This window comes from Pezoporus occidentalis, unplaced genomic scaffold, assembly GCF_034315485.1.
Source record: "Pezoporus occidentalis ecotype Australia unplaced genomic scaffold, CSIRO_AGI_Poc_V1 ctg90, whole genome shotgun sequence".
NCBI lineage: Eukaryota > Metazoa > Chordata > Aves > Psittaciformes > Psittacidae > Pezoporus > Pezoporus occidentalis.
In genome coordinates this window covers 793,691-813,514 of record NW_026916263.1, presented here as the reverse complement: position 1 = coordinate 813,514, position 19,824 = coordinate 793,691, and the positions used below count along the sequence as shown (strand labels likewise).

Below are 19,824 nucleotides of genomic sequence, written 5' to 3'. Positions count from 1 at the left end.
TCTCAACACAGTCTGAGAATGGCTGGCTGTACTTTTTAGAGTTTTTTAATACTCCAAGAAAGAAGGCTAACTGCAAAATTACGTGCACTCTGTACTTGCTAAGCAAACTGTTACCTGAGAGAACCATTGAAAAGATGCTTTTAGAACAAGCCCCTAAAGGCAACTGTCGCAGAAAAATAGAGCTATTTTTTAAAGAAAATGTTCTCTTTCCCTCAGGTTAACATCACTATTGTGCGTTCCAGGGGATCCTATGGCAAAGTGCGTCTTTGCTTTCAGATAATAAATGGGACTGCAGAGGAAGGAACTGATTTTACTCTCACAGTAAGGGAACTGTTGTTTGAACCACATGAGGAAAGTAAAATAATTTTGGTTGAAATCCATGATGATGACTTTCCTGAAGGTCCTGAAGACTTTTCAGTGATGATTACCAAAGTGGAACTCCAAGGAAGGTAAAGACAAAATTCCCAGTTGGTTGATTACAAGCAGAAGAACAAACTGTATTTGGAATCTAATCTACCTGCATAAAGTCACTACTGTAAAATTTCGTAAAACAGCCATCATGGTAACTGCAATAGAAATTGGGTGCATGAGGAAGCAAATTATTTAAATATTAGTATAAAGATTTTGCTGATTAAGATTTATTAAAGCTAAAAGTCCATACATTACATGCAAGTTGCTAAGTTTCATGAAATTCAAATAAGAAGATCAAATGAGAAAGCAAAAAAGAAATATGCATGTTTGTGTGAATAAATTACTCTTTCTGCTTATATAATAGTTTGAAAAAGTGTGACCAAAAGTCTTCAATGATAACTGTCAGAAAATAAAAGTATTTGTGGTAATTCAAAAATTGACATGCCTGCATCTTAATACTGTCACAATAATATTTTTATGTTCTTTCTTTTTATTTTTTTTTATATTCTTGCAAGTGGATTTGATTTTACCATAAAAGAAAATGGTCTACAGCTAGATCAACCTCCAGTAATAGGAAATATCTCCACAGTACGAGTCACTATTGCAAAAAGTGATAATGCAGAAGGCATCATAGAATTCGATCCGCAGTATATCCTCTTACAGGGTCAGTTTACTTCCAGTTTTCACTGTGGTTTAGAAGATAAGTCTGTGGCTGTGGCATAACTTTTGAAATAAAATTACTTTTTCTCAATTACCCTCGCAGTGGAAGAGGATGCTGGATTAATCACGATTCCAGTTGTGAGGAAGCGTGGAACTTATGGTGATGTAACAGCTGATTTTCTTTCTCGAAGTATTTCTGCACTTCCCAATGGTGTTGACTATGTCATCCATAATAATTCTGTCATTTTTTATCACGGCCAGAACCAGACTTTTATTTACATCTCTATTATAGATGATGAAGAAAGGTAATAAATTTTTCAGATATTTATTCACCATTTTACTTCTGAGAAATCTTTTTTTCAGCATGTACAGCATGCCTGTGTGTAGAATTGGAATTAAAAAAAAAATTTATGCAGTGCTGAAAAATCATCTTAATTTAAAAAGGTGGAGGATAAAAGTGCTATTATTAGGGTTTCATCATTCCTGTTTGTTAAATTTTATGAAAAAAATACATTTTTTAAATTAGATTGTCAGAAATCTTGGGTGTTAATAGTGCTGCTGTGAATAATAAAATATTCTGCCATATTTAATTTAGCATAAGTAAAAAGTAGAACGTTAATTTTATTTCGGATATCACCATTCTTTGCATGTGGGAGGACTCTTCTGCTGTATGCTTATGGGGATGATTTCTGTACCCCTTTAAACAGATCCAGCTGGGTGCATGGCTGAATCATTAAGAATAATTTTAATTATTTTCTTTCTCAGATATCTCAGAAACACTTTTTCTTTTTTCATGCAGTGAATTTGCAGAGCTGTTTGAAATCCACCTGACAGGAGCCACTGGTGGAGCAGTCCTTGGGCCTCACCTAGTGAGCCAGGTCACTATTGCTAAGAGTGACTCCCCTGAGGGGATCATCCGATTTCTCAACCAAAGTCAAATTATTCTACCAAACCCTGATACACTTACGACAGTGTCCCTAGTGCTGGAAAGGACTGGAAAATTGTTGGGGGAGACACAGGTGGGCCTTGGCTCTCCAAGATTGAATGCTTTCCACTGACCAGGTCAAAAAGCTCCTGCTTTTTTTCTTCAAGAGCTTATTTGTGACTGATTTCTACTAGGATAATTGCATATATTTGCAGTATAACAGAAAATGCTGTTACCCTTCTAATACTGTCTTTCTTCTGCTTTCTTTCTTTTATTATGGTCTTGTGTGCTTTTTTTTTTGAAATAGCTGACTAATCCTGTTGAAAATATGATAAATCTAATACACCACTACTAATTTAAGTCAGACAAATTACATAGTAAAGCTAGTCAAATTTTTTTCAGTAAATTGTTTACTTTGTGTTTTCTAGATTTTTTTTTTTTTTTTAATACTCTATAGAGACCAGTGACAAAGTGAAGTTATAAATATGAACCAGGGCAGGCCTTCTACAGTCTTGGCAAATGACTGGAAGATTGGCATTAAAGCCTCCTACTCCACCACTTAAAAATTGCCTTCGTCTTCTTTGACTTATTCTAGAAGTCATTGGGGAAAACTGGAAAACAGTGAAATGGGCAAATTAATAATTTTAAAGTGCTGGATTTGAATTCCTCAAAGGCAATCTAATTTATGGGAAATTTAAAAAATACTGTAGCTTTTAATAATTCTGAAAAAGTAAGAATCATAATTTAAAATATTAAAAACTTTTATTGAAGGAAATATTTGTAATTTTCAGTCTTGATATCACACCACAGGAATGGTTTTGATTGTGAGTACTCATGTGTGGGGCTTTGTGACACAAATGATGGAAGAGAGAAATACAAACTGGCCCATGTGTTTCCTGTTAAGTGCCAAAGAAATCACATTTCATTTTTTTTATATACTAATACTTAGAAATTAATAAACAGGTACTGCGTTTAACTAACTTCAAAATTTCATTTTGGAATGTGTCATGTTTATTATGACTATATATTTTACCACATAGAATTCAGTGTGAATATTTTGTGTTCTGTATTAGCAAAGACTTATACATATCTAGTTATCAGATAGAAGAATGTTTATGTCACTTGTGGTATTCTGTCATTTCTCCCCCTGGGATGCCATATTACCGCTCTAAATCTGAAACTGGTATTGTCCACAGATTAATTGGGACATCTTGGGACCTAATTCAGAAGAAGTTTTATCTCCCATGAATAGTGACATTGGTGACCCTGTGAATGGATCATTCTATTTTGGAGAAGAAGAAGGAGGGCTGAGAACTATTAATCTACAAATCCATCCTCATACTGAAGCTGAAGTTCAGGAGACCTTCATTATTAGACTGAGACTTCTAGAAGGGGAAACAGAAATAGATCCTAAGGCAAATAGCATTGCACTAATAGTAAGTCACTGTTGGGTTTGTTTTTTCCTTCTGAGATGTCTGTTGACACTGGTCTGTTTTTTTTCTGAGATCTCTGTTGACACTCTGTTGACACTACAAGCTTAAAGCTTGTAAAAATTAATCATAATGATTGCACAGCTTGTCATTTGGCTTTTTGTCATAGTACTACTTGTTACAGCTTCAATTCTTCAAAAAAGAAAAAAGAATTTGTCAGAAAAAATTGTATATAAGCCCTGTTTTGGCCCTCTTATTTGCAGAATTCTGTGGTTCTGTTTGTAGACAGCATGGATTGGGTCCTCTTTTCTACATGTTCTACATTTCTACATGTTCTACAGGTTCCTTCACTGTTCATCCCTTCTTGACCTCTTCTTCCCCTCCAGCTCTCCTAAATAGATGAGAGAATCTGACTATCACAAAGCAAGAGAAATGCAGAAATCTGTGGGAGAAGGCAAAGGAAGTTGTCAAAGCCAAATTATTGCTCTAAGGATACTGCAACTAAGGAAATATTTAAAAGGCTGATATAAGAAGCTAGCAAAAAAAAAAAAAAAAGAAAGAAAAATCTTTCCTAAAAATTGGATTTTTTTTTTTTCCTGGTCTGTAAAGTATTGATGGGATTAGTTCCTATATCTGCAGGATCCTAATTTTTCCTACAGGGAACCAGTTTTTTTCCCTGGGCTGGAATGTTTCACACTGCATGCCAATGAATTAGCTTCTCAGTAGGCACTGGTGTTACAACTCCAAGTCAGTTGACCAGAAATTCTTGTTGCAGCTAGTGATTCATACACAATGATATACAGCATTTGAAATAAAACTGTCCTTTCTTCCTCAGACAGGGAGACAGAACTGAGAAGGGGAAATTCATACTTCCTTTGCTGTCTCTTAATATCATTTTGATTCCAATTTAGATCCTTCTTAATCGTCTTTATGTGTTGCTGTTTTGAATGAGAGTACAAGTCACTCTACATTTCTGATACATTGTTTACTTTTTTACAGATACAGAAGTTTGGTGATCCTAATGGCATTGTACAGTTTGCTCCTGAATCCTTAACTGAGAAAAACTATACAGAACCCTCAGCAGTGGAAGGGCCACAAAGCATCACACTGTTTATCAGACGAATTCAGGGCACTCTGGGAAACATAACGGTATTCTTACTCTTTCCTAATAAACAGTGTAATCTGAAATCATCCTCAGTATCAATGTATGGAGAAATATCTTATTCTGTGCCTTTCGATTGCTTGTTTCTCAAATTCTTTTTCAACATCTTGCCTGTTAGACTGAATTTAGGAAGGGCTCAGCCCTAGTACTTGTAGTTTTGAGAGTCAAATTCAGTCTCCCCTAATCAGGTTAGAAAAAAAAGAAAACCAGTACTGCAGCGCTTCTTTCTCACTTTACCCTGTGCTTTGATGGGAGAACAGAAAAGACCATCCATTCATAGTGAGCTTTCTTGGAGATCATCACAATTTATTTTTCGTGCCATATTTAAAGTTAAGAAACAGATTTTTTGAACCATCACTCTCGTTTTTTACTTAATGTTGTTTAGAAATAAGCATTTTAACAAGTACTTGTTTGATTTAAAAAAAATCCATTAATAGAAGCATCTGCTTTGTTTAATGAGTTTTCACTCTTTTATGTGAGGAATTGAAAACACAAAGAATATGTTGATGTAAAAAAATGATTAATTTTTAAAAATTCTGAGTTTCAATATAGTTTTACATAAATATTCTCAAGATATACAAAGAACATCTTTAAATTCATAGTACTGTTAAAGGAACAACACACACTTTTGTAAGACTGTCTGTGTTCTTTCTGTGCCAACCTAAACCAATATTTATTTTACCCTCTTAAAACTAGTCTGTTCCATATCCTATCTGTACTGAATCCTAAATATGAAAGTTTCTGACTCTATGTGTAATTTTGCTTACGTTTTGTACATTTTCTAAACTCATTTCAGGTTTACTGGGAAATACATAGTGAATCTGACATCACAGGTGACTTCCTTACAACAGAGGACTCTGTTGTCATTGCTGACCAGCAGAGTACAGCTGAGATAATTATTTACCTGTTACCTGATGATGTTCCAGAACTGGATGAAAACTATGTGGTGCAGCTGATTTCAGTAGAAGGTGGAGCAGATTTAGACCAAGAGAAAAGAATTTCAAAGATCAATGTGTTTGCAAATGATGATCCTCATGGAGTGTTTGCCCTGTACTCTGATGATCAGTCAGTATTTGTAGAGAGAAACCTGGATCGGTATGTTCAGATCAATGTAACTCGGCATGCTGGAGCATTTGGAGAAGTGAGAGTTGAATACCATATCATGTCTCATCATGAAGAAGTGCTAATTGAACCTGAGAATGAGGAGGGATACCTCACAGTAAAAGATGGTGCCAGGTTTGGAGTGAAAAGAGTGCCAATAAGTAACCAGGTCGGTATTACCCTTTTAGCTCCTATGATATCTATTGATTCCATTTGTGTCTATCACAATACCAACATAGTGGAAAAAGATACTAAACTCTCAATGGTAGCCACCATTATGGATTAGGACTGTGTTCAAATACTACATTTTCAGATAATAATTGTAAAGTCACTGCTATGCAGCTGTTCATATATTCAGTCTTTCCTTCCATCATTGCTCTGTGTTACTATCAGTTCAATATTTTATTAGTATATGTATGCAACTATTTCCTCAAAGTTCCCTTTTGGGTTGTAAATAGTGATCTGTCACTGCTGAGTCATGAAGCAGCAGGTAAATTTACCTGCAGTTCTTTGTGTTCCTTGGTTGGTTGTTGTTATTAATATTAGTGTCTTACATCCTTTTCCAATCATTTTATGTCTTTATAATCCTAAGTATTAAATAAAGCTGAGGATACTGTGTTAGATACAGTTTATTAAAATGGCAGTAGCTGGTCTACAAACTCACATTCCAAAAAATGCTGGCAAATCACATTCACAGTATCGATGTTTTAGCTGTATTTCTTTTGAGACACATAATCAACAAAACACTTGCCTTGAAAACACTGCTTTTTTTATGCTAGTGGAATAAAACCTGCAGATTGTTCTGATACTTAATTCATTCAACTGGTGGATATGATGTTTTTTAGTGGAATTAAATTTCTACCTTTTTGCTTAAATTCTCTCTCTCAAAAGGCATTTATTCTACTGGGCTTGAATTTTACTCTGGAACTGACTAATGTAAGCCTGGTTAGGGGAAGTGCCAAGGATGTGCCTAAAATACTAGGAAAAGCAAAGTCAACTATTCTGCTTGTTCCTGAGGAAGCTGCCAATTCACAGGTCAGTAGACTGGCTGCAGTGTAACGTTTCTACGACACAAGGATGGTATGCTCCATTACAAAAGATAGATGCTATGAGGATTCAACTGGCTTCTCAAAGTTTTCAGTTTTGTAACTGATTTAATGACTGACAAGAATTTTCCAGTTATTATTTGTACTGTATATTTTCTTTTGACACAATTTTTACAGAAATGTGTTAATATAGTTTGAAAATGTCTCTTTATCTATAAAATGAAAATAGTGTAAATACTATGGTGAATTTGTATTTTTGTTTATGTGAAATGGAAGTTCTCAGGCTTAAAAGGACTAATTCTGGACAATATTATTTCTTTAAGTACAGCAGCCTCTAAGTAGGTAGCAACATGTATGCAGTAATGTGTGCAAAATGAGATGTAGGTCATGCTGGTTTTAATGCAGTTGACAATATATTTGGCTAATCCCTGAGCAGAAAACTCTCCATTTGTCTGCTTTGCATAAGAGTGAGAAAACAGAATTTTCTGTTCTGTGTGCTACAGTTCCCATTTTGTATGTCAAGCAAAGGCCATAGCATGCTGAGTTTTTCTCTCCTAGTGAACAGCTCTAATAAAATAATTTTTAATGCTTTTAATTGTCTTGAAACATTGTTCTTTTAATTTGTAATTGAACTTAAATAGTTCTTCTGTAAACATTGTTTACTACCATATATACATTTATCATTGCTTTTAGAATGTACAAATTATCCTTTAAGGCCCATTTGCTACTCAAAAAGTAGATCAAGTAAGAATAATTTTGTGAACAATGTTGTGTGGCAACAACTTGGTTTTTACTGGATATATAATTAATAATTTATTTTAGACCTATGTTTGTATTTCTATACAATGATACAGCTATTGCCTGGGAGCATTAAGGGCAGGTGGTTTGTTTTTCTTTTAAACAACAGACACAGAATGCTATATCCAGTGTTTTCAGTGCTGAAATGTAAGTCATACTGGCTCCTTTTCCATGAGATGTAATTCTCAAAAATCTAAGATTTAGAAGTATTGTTGAATAGTTGTAAAGGAAGCATGTGTGTATACATACACACACACACATATATATGTATATACACACATACACATATCCATATATACACATATCCATATATACACATATCAATACATCTATATACATACATCTATATGCATGCATAATTATTGTTTAAAATACCTCTTTTGCAAGATATAGTATGCTTTCACTTATGTTATTGCTCATTTTTATTTCATATTCTATAACAAAACCTACTGTGTTTCCACAGGTTGGATTTGAATCTGTGATTTTACGACTTGGAGACATTGTAGCAGGGACAGGACAGGCTGTCATAGCCAGAAAAGGAGTTTATGGCTCTGTAACAGTTAGCTGGATTTCAGGATACCCACCAGACCTAATCACTGACTTTGCTCAGCCAGGCCATATTACTCCTCCATTTGGTAAGTACTTGTTCGAGGGAGGAAACACCTATAAAAGTTGCGTAAGTGATGATTTCACCTTTTAGTTATTTGTACCTTTACATGCTTCCTCTATTAATGAAAAGTTACTAGAATGAAATTTTATGGTTTAATTTTTATTTGTGAGGGATGTTTATGAGTAAAAAAGGAACTAAGCTTCATTGAGACATATCTTGGAGGCAGGCACAATGCTGTGGGCAGCTGATGGACAGCTTTATCAATGTGGATTTTTTCCTAAATGGAGTGGAATTATGACTCAAGTACCTACCTAAAGACAATTCCTATTTAGTGATTTTGACTTGTGCTCTCTCACTCTTTTCCTTCAGGTACTGTTGTATTTTCCTCTGGTGAACAAAGTAAAGTAATTTCATTTCAAGCTATTTCAAATGTAAATAAACATGAGTCATTTGCCATCACTTTAACAGCAGTACACACCAATGTGTCTGGTGGGGCTTGCCTCAGGTAAGGATATTACTTTTGCATTGAACAGATGCTGTAAGAATTGCAACCTGGGTACAGGCATACACCTCATACAAATCCCTATTAAATAATAGGTCGGTAGGAGGTTGTGACTTCTTTGATCAATTTGTATGTCTTCTCTCAGGTTGAAATAGTGTCAGTGCTGCAGATCTGACCTAATCAGAACAGAGGCTTTTCTCCAATTCCAGTCTATTCCATATCACTAGGATTGAAGGTGCCTAGAATGTGTCTAGGATTATGGAGACACTTAAGAACCAAGATCAACAGTTTTAGCCAGTAAGTTGAAGAATAAGAGCAACTCTAAGAGTCTTCATTAGTGTCCCTAAAAATCCATTTTTAGAAGGTCTTAGATAATAAACATTATATAAAATAAATAAAATGAAACAAGAAATGCTCTGAAAATACCTGATTTGTATAAACATCCCTTTTATTCTTAAAAAGCTAGCACAGGAGGTAAAGCTGACCATTATTTTGAAGGCTTTATTTTGAAGTGGTTGAAGGATTCTAGTTTGTTAACAAAAATCACTCAGTGATTTACAGAATTACAGAATTGCAATGCTATTTGGTAGTTGCTAGCACTGAATAATGGGTCAGTTCTATAGACAAGTGTAAGACCCAGGGTTTAGCAGAGAGTCTTAGTCTCTATGCTTATTTTGTTAAGAAGGAAATATGTTTAATATGAACAAAGTAGAGCTTAAATTGATACTGATAATAGGGCTCAGATCTGGTAAAAATTACTTGAGTGATATGGGGGGCAGTTAGTATTTCAAAGCCCCACTGTAAGTCTTAAAATAACTTCCCTTCCTTCTCTAGCTTCCTAGCTAAAGCTGAAGATCTGCTAGCATCTGTCTGCTCCACAGTTTTCCCTTGGTACAGGAAGCTTATTCAGTGGTTAAAACTGGTATTGCTCAGAGTGGCTGTATTTATTGTGTCTCTCTGCATTGTGTCCCCAGTAGAAAGACATCATACTTTCCTTTGCCTGTCCATTGTCTCAGGAAGACCTTATTTTATTTATCCTTTATTCTGTATCCTGTGCTCACTTAGGATGCATCAAGCTTGTGGACAAATGTTTGATCCAATCACGGCAAAAATGAAACCTCTTTGGATCTTGCTTTTCATTTTTGCTGTTGCTTCCCTCTACTATTACACATTTGTTACAGCCATCACTGACTGTTCACTGGAAATGATTCTGCTTGGGTGTTTTACTTTTCAAACTTTTCCTTTCCTTTCTCAGCTTTGATATCTTTTCTGTTTCAGGTCTGGATTTACTATAGCTGAAATTGAGCCAATGGGGATATTCCAGTTTGCTCCTAACTCAAGATCTATTTCAGTTGAAGAAGATGTTCAGACAGTCACACTACATGTCCAAAGACTGTTTGGTTTTCAAAGTAATCTCACTAAATTGACATATCAGACTGTTCCAGGAAGTGCCAAACCACTAGAGGACTTTATACCCATCTACAATGGAGAGCTTATGATTTTACACTTTCAGAAAACTGCTGTGATAGAAGTATCAGTAATAGATGACACTGTCTCTGAAATGGAGGAATTTTTTTTTGTAAATTTGACTGCTGTGGAAATTTTGGATGTTCCACCTGTTAATCCTGACTGGAGTCCACGTTTGAATCCAGCTTTCAGTGTTGCAACAATTAATATCCTGGCTAATGATATTCTTCATGGAATACTAAGTTTGGGGCCAGAGTTTACTTATGTTGAAGAAGATGCAAACAACAGTAGCCCCAACACAGTGGTACTTCATATCAGAAGGACCAAGGGGTTTACTGGTGATATTGAAGTAACTGTTAAAACCTTTGGGGGAGTTAGTGCACAGAGTGGAATAGATTCATATCCTTTTGGAAATGCTTGGAAATCAAACTTCACCTGGGCAATGGAAGGAGAAGATTTTGAAGAACAGTCAGTCTCTTTGACTTTGCTGGATGGAGAAAGAGAAAGCAATGTGTCCATTAAAATTTTTGATGATGATGAGCCTGAAGGACAGGAATTGTTTTATGTTTTCCTCTCAGATCCTGAATGTGGAGCTCAGATTGTGGAAGGAAAGGATGAATATGGATTTGCTGCTTTTGCAACAGTGATTATTGCAGGTAATATTTTCTTCCCCCAGAAAAGTAGTAAGTACAGCTGAGTTAAATAACAGTAAATAACTGTATGTTCTAATACCAATTTTCATGTAAAGATTGGGATTCTATTTGATGATAAGCAGGGTTTTCTATTTCCAAATCTTGAGTTCCAGATCAGAGGGAGGAAGCATCTAATGTACGAAGCCCATTGAATCCCTTAGCAATGTAGCTCAACATGTATTTATAGATGCTGCTTATCTCTGTTCTAGTCCTGCTTTACTTCAGGAAGGCAAAGGCTAAACTTGAGTGTTTTTTCTTATAGATGTAAGCCTTGCAGTTCTTTTTTTTGTTTGTTTGTTTCTTTTTTGTTGTTGTTGTTTTTGTTTGTGTGTGTGTTCTCTTTGCCATTTCTTTGCCATTGAGGTTGGACCAGAAGATATCCAGAGGTCCCTTCCAACTCTAACGATTCCATGAGCTTTTCACTTTTATGTTGTATGGGGTTTGTACGAAGTATAAGAAGCAGTTTCTGGTTTTGTTCTTTGATACTATGCAGTTCATATATGCAGTGTAGTCCTCTGATTCTAAGGATGGAGGGTAGGAATGGACCATAGACTCAGGTGAGAATTTTTCTTTCAGTCACTGCATGCTACTGAGAGAAAGTGATGTCCGATCTCCAGCTTCACTTATCTTTTAGATATCCATCAGACTTATCAACTGAATATAAAACAAGTTTAACCACAATATAGCTCAAGTTTTAGAAACAAGTTGGAAATTGGAACAGTTCAGGCTAATCAAGAAAGTCACATGTAAGGTCCAACATTTACTGATGTTTTGTGTATTTAGGTAATTTTAACAAAACAAGGTAGGTATTGACAACCAAGATGAAACTGTGCTGCTGGATGAGTGTATGCAGCAACCAAGACTGTGTGCAAAACCAAACTGTATAAAACAAGTTCCCTTCACGTGCACCATCTCTAGAATTCACCATGCAAGTAATCAGTGTCTTGTACGTGCAAGTTAACCAAAGAAGTATGTGCATGGGTACAGGTTGGAATTTGAACTTGCGTTGAATCCCATAGAAGTGTATTAACATCCTCTAGATTTACACCCTGAGCACAATAAGCACATAAAGTAAGACTGGGAGACAACTTATATTAAGCACAAAGGTCAAAGCATGTATCTGCATTTTACTGCATAGAGAGAAAGATAGCATAGGCTGAATATTTGTGCATCCATATAAGCAAACATGCAGTTTCTGTTAATCTTCAGTGTATATATTGACATTTAATAATCACTGGGTCAGATGTAGATTGCCTTTTCAATTACAGAGTAAAGCCATCACTACCTGTAAGGAGAAATCCTCTACAAACAAGATTTAATGGAACACTGTGCAGACATTAGTTTCTCCTCATTAACCCTGTTTTTTTTTTTTTATTTCTACTGCTGTTTTGCTGAAGTTATTCACATTCCCATGAGGACAGTGAAGTATTTTGCAGCTCCCTAGTTTCACACACTGAATTAAAGATGCAGGAGAAAAGCTGATGTAACAATCTGGGAAAATAAATTAGGGGTGGGATCAGTAGGAAAGCTGAGGTCATATCCTTGAAAGCCCATCTTTACCCCATAACCTGTTATGTCAATGCTGTCCATCTAGGGGCATGCTGAGGCCCATTCTTGTTTAGAAAGAATATGTTTTAAGGGTTATCATAGAATCACAGCTCATTCAGTTCCACCTCCACCTTCCACTAGACCAGGTTGCTCCAAGCCCTGTCCAACCTGCCAGGGATGGGGCAGCTACAGCTTCTCTGGGCAACCTGCGCCAGCGCCTCACCACTATTGCAGGGGAGAACTTCTTGCTATGATCTGATACGTAAATCTACCCTCTGTCATTAATGCCATTCTCCCTTGTACTAAGCATAATAGAGCAAATGTAAAATAATCTGGCTGAAGTTGCATCTCATTAGGGCATTACAAGCAAGACTTCTGACACTTTTCTGGACCACTGTAACACCTAGTCTCTTGAAGTCAAGGGATAAAGAATTCAGTCAGTTTCCTAAATGCTTCCAAAAATACAAGGTTATGTGCATATATCGTGCCAGCACTCTCATGAAGAATTTACTTTTAATAACACTTATTCTCCTGGTTAGAATAAAATTTAGAAATGACAACATTTGGAGTTTTAGGTAAATATGAACTGTAAATTAAGAATAAAAATATTAAAAAAATGTGCTTGAGGCATTCCCAAGTGGTACTTTGCAGCATGCTTTTGATACTTGGCTGTTTTGGTTGGGGTTTTTTTTTTGCAGTTATCCATTTTAAAATCATAATTTAGTCTCCACTTAACTTTCTTGCTAACTACCTTCATGGTCTGTTTCCTATATAGGAAGTGATCTCCAGAATGGCATTTTGGGATTCATGCCAGAGGTACAAAGTGGTCTTGTACTTGATGAAGACTCAGAAAACAGAGAGGTGCTGCTGATTGTCACAAGGCAACCAAACAGGTACAGGCAAAAGCTGATTCAAGTGCTCTTCCACACTCTGTAATATGCTGCTGTTAGTGGAAGAGGTTATATAAGATTTTATAAAAATTCTTTGCCTTTCACCTCCTTTAATAACTTCCCAGAATTTGGCAAATAGGCTTTTTAAGTTGTGAATGTGATTAGGTCTGTCACTTACTGGTATAAAACAAAAATGGAAAAAAACCCAAATATTTTCCAATTTACACCATGAGACAGCAAATGTGAAGACTTTGCTTATGATAAAGTATTTGCATTGCTAAAGGCATCAGATTCTCATATCCCTCTGTAATAGAAGCAGGTATGAATGCTAAAATGAGCAATTAAAAGTCAGTACTATACTTAGGTTTTCACTCACACAGATCCTATGTTTTCTTCTAATTAACATATGTATGTTGCATATTTATGTTCTTTAAACAGATATGCTCAAATACTCTAAGTTCCTGAAGCTTTAGGAAAGACAAATTCTTCCTGTCTTTCTAGGCACATGGTTACACCAGTGTCTTTTATTCAGCTAATTTAGTTTTTCTGGAACAAGAATTGAGAAGGATCTGGGTGCCTGTAATTGCTATATTTTCTTCCTCTGTTACTTTCTGGCAGTTGAAACATTTTAGAGGAAGGAATTTAAATAAAAAGAGAGACATTTTCATCTTAAAGCAGTTTCTTCCCTAGTGATAAGTTCTGAATAATAACGTGTGTTACCTCTGTGGTTTATGTTTCCTTCTTCAGTACATGTATACTCTTTTGATTTGCTTATAGAGCTTTTGAAGATGTGAAGATCTTTTGGCGTGTGACATTTAATAAATCAGCTGTTGTCCTTCTGAAGGATGGAATGAACTTGGAGAACGAGCTTGTATCTGTGCTGGGAGCCACTACCTGCATGGCAGGACAAACAATGTGCAACATCTCCATTCAAATAAAACCTGATAATGTAAGTAACAATTGCTCATTTACGTACAGTACTATGATGCTGAACTGCAATTTATCAAGGTGAAAAATCTCCTCTGATTCAGAGGAGCTGGTGTGCTGTCTGAAGATGGTAACCTGATGTCTGCAAACACATTTTCTTCTGCAAACATGTTTATTTACAGGCTTGTACTACCATTATTATGACAGGTAAAAAATTTGGAAGGAGATGAGTATTTAGTTCAAAGAGTAAACTGCAGATCTCAAGAGTTTTATAGAATAGTGAAAGAAAAAAGGAGTTAGCGAGTTACATATTCAAGTACTGGACTCTCACCCTTCACTCAGCAAATCTTTCATCTATGAAAATACTTCTTAGTTTGACTTATGGAAAACACATCCTGTAAGTATAACATCTCATTCAACAAAAAAACTTTTATTGCAACTTGTGCATGATTTTACATGCCTAAATCTAGCACAGTGATCTGTGAAAACTGTACTCAATCATAAAGCTGCATAAAAATCTGTCACCATGCACATCCAGCTTGTGAGCAGTGAAGTTCGATTTAGCAGCCACCATCCACTAAAGCTGTCTGACATTTGTCAGTCAGGTATGCCTAAGCCTAAAGTCTTGAGAGGCCCAGATGGCACTCAGAAATGCAGACATCATTGAATTAACATAAAGCACAGCATTCAGTCATTTTTACTGAAAAGAGAAGGAAAAAAAATATTTTTGTGTGAACACCCAGTGGTTAGGGCAGTCCCTTAAGAAAGGAAGGATTAACGCTTGCCATTCTTTCAGAGTGGAGAGACTGAAACTTTCCAAGAAATTATCTTAACAGCCACAGGCTAGCGGCAAAGGTGAAGTCTGGGGAATAGAAAAGGACAAGATCCTGATTGCATTATAGAAATAATGCAAGATGTAGGATGTGGGAAATAGTGATATCCAACTAGAGAATAGGGTGCATTCTCTGAATCCAGTAAGAGGGCCATCTTCCCTCTTCATCTCCAAATGTTATTTTTACATTACAGAGTTTATGAATAAAATATATAGATGATGAGACATCAGCTGCCTCTCTGGCTAAACTGGGATTTCAAAGCATTTAGTCCAAGGGAGTGGAATCATTATTTAATGACAGCAGTGCAGCAGCTGCAGAGACATTCAGTTGTGTCACATGATGCACAAGCATGTGCCACTCTAATAGGTGCCAATGGAAGGCTTAAGTTCCCTGTGGCATTCAAGTAAATTTGCTCCTGTCATCAATTAGTCAAGATAATTCCATTTAGAGAATTTCTTAACAACAACTCAATTAAAAATGTATGCTATATAACACACCAAATATTTACTAATTTTTCTTCTAGTTCTTTCATAAGATAGCTTATAAATCAGTAGCAAATACACTATAAAATTATGAAGTCATAAATATTCAATAAATATTTTATGGCTTTATGGTATATTCTAGCTTTTACCTAGAAAGTTTTTGCTTGGTCAGCTGTACTGACTTTATTAGCTAAGAGCTAAATCCTGCTTACCTAGAATTACAGCAAGCTTTCCAAAAATCCAGAGCTAAAACAAAGTTGTCTTCACTGATAATTTTTTTTTTGTAATGCTATTGTCTTTTGAAGAAATAAATTTTGGCAAGTTTGCTGCTTCATGTCTGCATGTAATAGGTACAGATAACACATTTTCAATGATTTCTGGAATCTTAGTAATCACAAGACTATTTCTAAACATGTTTGCATTTTAGGTACAAAATCAAGGATGAAGTAGAATGTCATGTTGTAATTTAATACTGCTACCATATTTTCAGCAAACAAGCATTATGAATGCAGGATTGACTAGGCTCATTCTTTTACTTATGAACACTAGAATTCAATACCTTGTTTTCCAAACCATCAGATCATAGTTCTAAGCTTTATGATTTTCAATAAATTCAATTACACATTCAAGTCTACTGAGGTTTGCTTGAAAAAACATGCATAAACATATTAGTGTTTAAACACTAAGGCTGTATGTAAAATCATAAAGTTTTCAGAACTTTACTTGAGTTCAGTACTTGAACAGTCAAGTTAATTAGTTTCAAAACTGCACATTTAGACTTCTGTGCTGTTTTTCCATGGGTGAGTAGATGCATACATGCCTTTTTGTAATGCAAAAAGAAAACGAAAGAGAAAAATCTTCACAAGATGTACATCTACTGGAATATGGAGCTATTTGAGAGTTTACTGTTATGTGTTATGCCTGACTTACAGCCACAATACATGTAGTATATAAATAGCTACTTTACTGCAATTAAGTTCCATGTGAAAACCTGAGATTTCATTATTGTACATGAAGAGTGTTGCCCATTGCAATATTATTTTGAGATATATATTTATTGTACTTACTGCACATTTCAGGAAGCAGGCTTGTGGTGTTAGTACAAGTAATCCATTGTGCATAAAAAACAATATATACATTTTTTGAAGCTGAAAGTAGTTAGTAGGTCTTATAATGATATGAAAATCATTACACCTCACTTACAGGTTCCTGAATTTGAAGCATATTTTTTTGTTGAACTGTATGCTGTGAGCACAGGAGCCGCATTGAACAGCAGCACCAGATTTGCTTTTGTAAAAGTTCTGGAAAGTGATGCTCCTCATGGTTTAATATATTTTGCTGTGGGATCTCGTTTTGCTGTGGCTTATAGGAAGACAACTTTAATCAGTCTGCAAGCGCTTAGAGATTCTAGTACATCAGTAACCACAATGGTTAGCTACAGCATGCAGGTAAGACTTTTATTATTATTATTTAACTTATTATTTGTATCATTAAATCATTGTTCGTTCTCTAAAGTAAATGTTATTATAATTAGCTTTTTTTTTCAGGAAATAGTCAAACATTTGCTGGGCCTAGATGGTCTAGCTTCCTTGGATTTTCATTAGTAAAAAGACCTTGTTCTCACTGCATTCTCAAGAGAGATTTTATCAAAACTACCCTTCCAGGAGTCTCAAAGGCCATGGTCAGTCAGGCATTAAATACATTTCTTTGTTGTAAGGTTCTTCTAAGATGCCAATTATTTTAAGGCTTCTTTCTCTGAAGTTAACTTTTACCATGATGGGTATGACTGCAAGATTCGTATATCAACACACTGTCTGTGTTTGGTCACAAATTTATTAATGCTCAGAGCACACTTAAGAACAAAGACTCTTTCATCAAATTTTATCCCATGTTCTTGAAGTACTAAACTGATTGAAAACGCAGTGTGGTAGAGTCAATTTTATCATCCCCATTCAATTCTGTTATGTTTACAGCTGTATCACCAGATGCTAACTGCTGAAACTTTTTATCTCTAAACAAGTACCTCATAATTACTGACCAATGATGAAGATTCTCCTTTAGCTGAAATAACACAGCTGCAAAAACATGATTCCTTCCACTTCCTTACAGCAGTGAATCCAGCCTCAAGGGCTTGGGCACTGGCTGCAAGATGGATTCCTCCAAGTTTGCTATCACACTGGAATAGTGCTTAGATTGATCTATGTGTGATTTTATAGAATCATAGAATAGTCAGGGTTGGAAAGGACTTAAGATCACCTAGTTCCAACCCCCCTGCCATGGGCAGGGACACCTCACACTAAACCATGTCACTCAAGGCTCTGTCCAGCCTGGCCCTGAACACCGCCAGGGATGGAGCATTCACAACTTTCTTGGACAACCCATTCCAGTGCCTCACCATGCTCACAGTAAGGAACTTCTTCCTTATATCCAATGTAAACTTCCCCTGTTTAAGTTTTTACCCATTACCCCTTGCCCTGTCACTTCAGTCCCTAATGAAGAGTCCCTCACCCGCATCCTTATAGGCCCTCTCCAGATACTGGAAGGTTGCTATGAGGTCTCCACGCAGCCTTCCCTTTCTCCAGGCTGAACAGCCCCAACATTTTCAGCCTATCTTCATAGGGGAGGAGCTCCAGTCCCCTGATCATCCTCGTGGCCCTTCTCTGGACTTGTTCCAACAGTTCCATGTCCTTTTTATGTTGAGGACACCAGAACTGCACACAATACTCCAAGTGAGGTCTTACAAGAGCAGAGCAGAGGGGCAGGATCACCTCCTTCGACCTGCTGGTCATGCTTCTTTTGATGCAGCCCAGGGTATGGTTGGCTTTCTGGGCTGCAAGTGCACACTAACGGCCCATGTTCATTTTCTCATCAACCAGCACCTCCAAGTCCTTCTCCGCAGGGCTGCTCTGAATCTCTTCTCTGCCCAGCCTTAGCTGTGCCTGGGATTGCTCCGACCCAGGTGTAGGACCTTGCACTTGTCATGGTTAAACTTCATAAGGGTGGCATCAGCCCACCTCACAAGCGCGTCAGGGTCCCTCTGGATGGCATTCCTTCCCTCCAGCATATCAACCGAACCACACAGCTTGGTGTCATTGGCAAACTTGCTGAGGGCGCATGCAATCCCATTGTCCATGTCACTGACAAAGATGTTGAACAAGACCGATCCCAACACCGGTCCCGACACTAGTCCCTGAGGGACACCACTTGTTACTGGTCTCCAGTTGGACATTGAGACATTGACCACAACTCTTTGCATGCGGCCATCCAGCCAGTTCTTTATCCACCAAGTGGTCCACCTTTCAAATTGATGTCTCTCCAATTTAGAGACAAGGATGTTGTGTGGGACAGCACTGAAAGCTTTGCACAAGTCCAGGTAGATGACATCAACTCTCTGCCTTGTCCATCAGTTCTGTAGCCCCATGATAGAAGGCCACCAAATTGGTCAGGCAGGATTTCCCCTTAGTGAAGCCATGCTGGCTGTCACCAAGCACCTTGTTGTTGTTCATGTGCCTTAGCATGCCTTCCAGGAGAATCTGCTCCAAGATTTTGCCAGGCACAGAGATGAAACTGACTGGTCTGTAATTCCCCGGGTCATCCATTTTCCCCTTCTTGAAAATGGGGGTTATATTTCCCTTTTTCCAGTCGTTGGGAACTTCACCTGACTGCCATGATTTTTCAAATATGATGGACAGTGGCTGAGCAACTTCATTTGCCAGCTCCTTCAGGACCTGTGGATGGATTTCATCAGGTCCCATGGACTTGTGCACATTCAGATTAAGATGGTCTTGAACCAGATCCTCTCCTACAGTGGGCGCAAGGTCTTCATTCTCACAGTCCCTGCATCTGCCTTCCAAGACTTGGGCACTGTGGTTAGGGCATTTCTCAGTGGAGATGGAGGCAAAGAAGTCATTAAGGACTTCAGCCTTCTCCAAATCCAGTGTAGCCAGTTCTCCTGATAGCTTCTGGAGAGGGCTCATGTTGTCCCTAGTCTGTATTTTATTTGCAATGTCCCCATAGAATCCCTTCGTGTTATTTTTCATATTCCTTGCTAGATTTAGTTTTAACTGGGCCTTAGCTTTCCTAACCTGGTCCCTAGCTTCTCGGACAACATCCCTGTACTCTTCCCAGGCCGCCTGTCCTTGCTTCCACTTTTTATAAGCCTCTTCTTTCATTTGAATTTTCCTCAGCAGCTCCTTATCCATCCCAGGAGGTCTCCTGGCCCTCCTGCTGCACTTCCTTCTAGTTGGGACATAACACTCCTGAGCTTGTAGCAGGTGATCCTCAAATATCAACTGACAGTCTTGGGCTCCCCTGCCCTCTAGGGCCATATCCCATGGAAC

General features: G+C 37.1%; 1 protein-coding gene and 1 long non-coding RNA gene across 2 annotated transcripts in view; one reads left to right on the top strand and one right to left on the bottom strand.

Moving 5' to 3' along the window:
* The window catches only part of ADGRV1 (adhesion G protein-coupled receptor V1), a 293,458-nt gene that overhangs the window by 95,228 nt on the left and 178,406 nt on the right, over positions 1 to 19,824 (top strand). Inside the window, exons 64-77 of the mRNA XM_062605211.1 lie at positions 217 to 449; positions 927 to 1,075; positions 1,175 to 1,376; positions 1,871 to 2,090; positions 3,193 to 3,432; positions 4,426 to 4,575; positions 5,385 to 5,858; positions 6,581 to 6,724; positions 7,997 to 8,168; positions 8,513 to 8,648; positions 9,924 to 10,768; positions 13,128 to 13,245; positions 14,020 to 14,191; positions 16,690 to 16,932. Coding sequence (XP_062461195.1) covers positions 217 to 449; positions 927 to 1,075; positions 1,175 to 1,376; positions 1,871 to 2,090; positions 3,193 to 3,432; positions 4,426 to 4,575; positions 5,385 to 5,858; positions 6,581 to 6,724; positions 7,997 to 8,168; positions 8,513 to 8,648; positions 9,924 to 10,768; positions 13,128 to 13,245; positions 14,020 to 14,191; positions 16,690 to 16,932 — 3,498 coding nt within the window. The remainder of the gene's footprint in view (positions 1 to 216; positions 450 to 926; positions 1,076 to 1,174; positions 1,377 to 1,870; positions 2,091 to 3,192; positions 3,433 to 4,425; positions 4,576 to 5,384; positions 5,859 to 6,580; positions 6,725 to 7,996; positions 8,169 to 8,512; positions 8,649 to 9,923; positions 10,769 to 13,127; positions 13,246 to 14,019; positions 14,192 to 16,689; positions 16,933 to 19,824) is intronic.
* LOC134156830 (uncharacterized) lies at positions 14,581 to 17,674 on the bottom strand. The gene is made up of 2 exons (XR_009962088.1): positions 17,523 to 17,674; positions 14,581 to 14,869 (listed from the first exon to the last, which is right to left on the bottom strand). It is a non-coding gene; the product is annotated as an uncharacterized LOC134156830 (long non-coding RNA).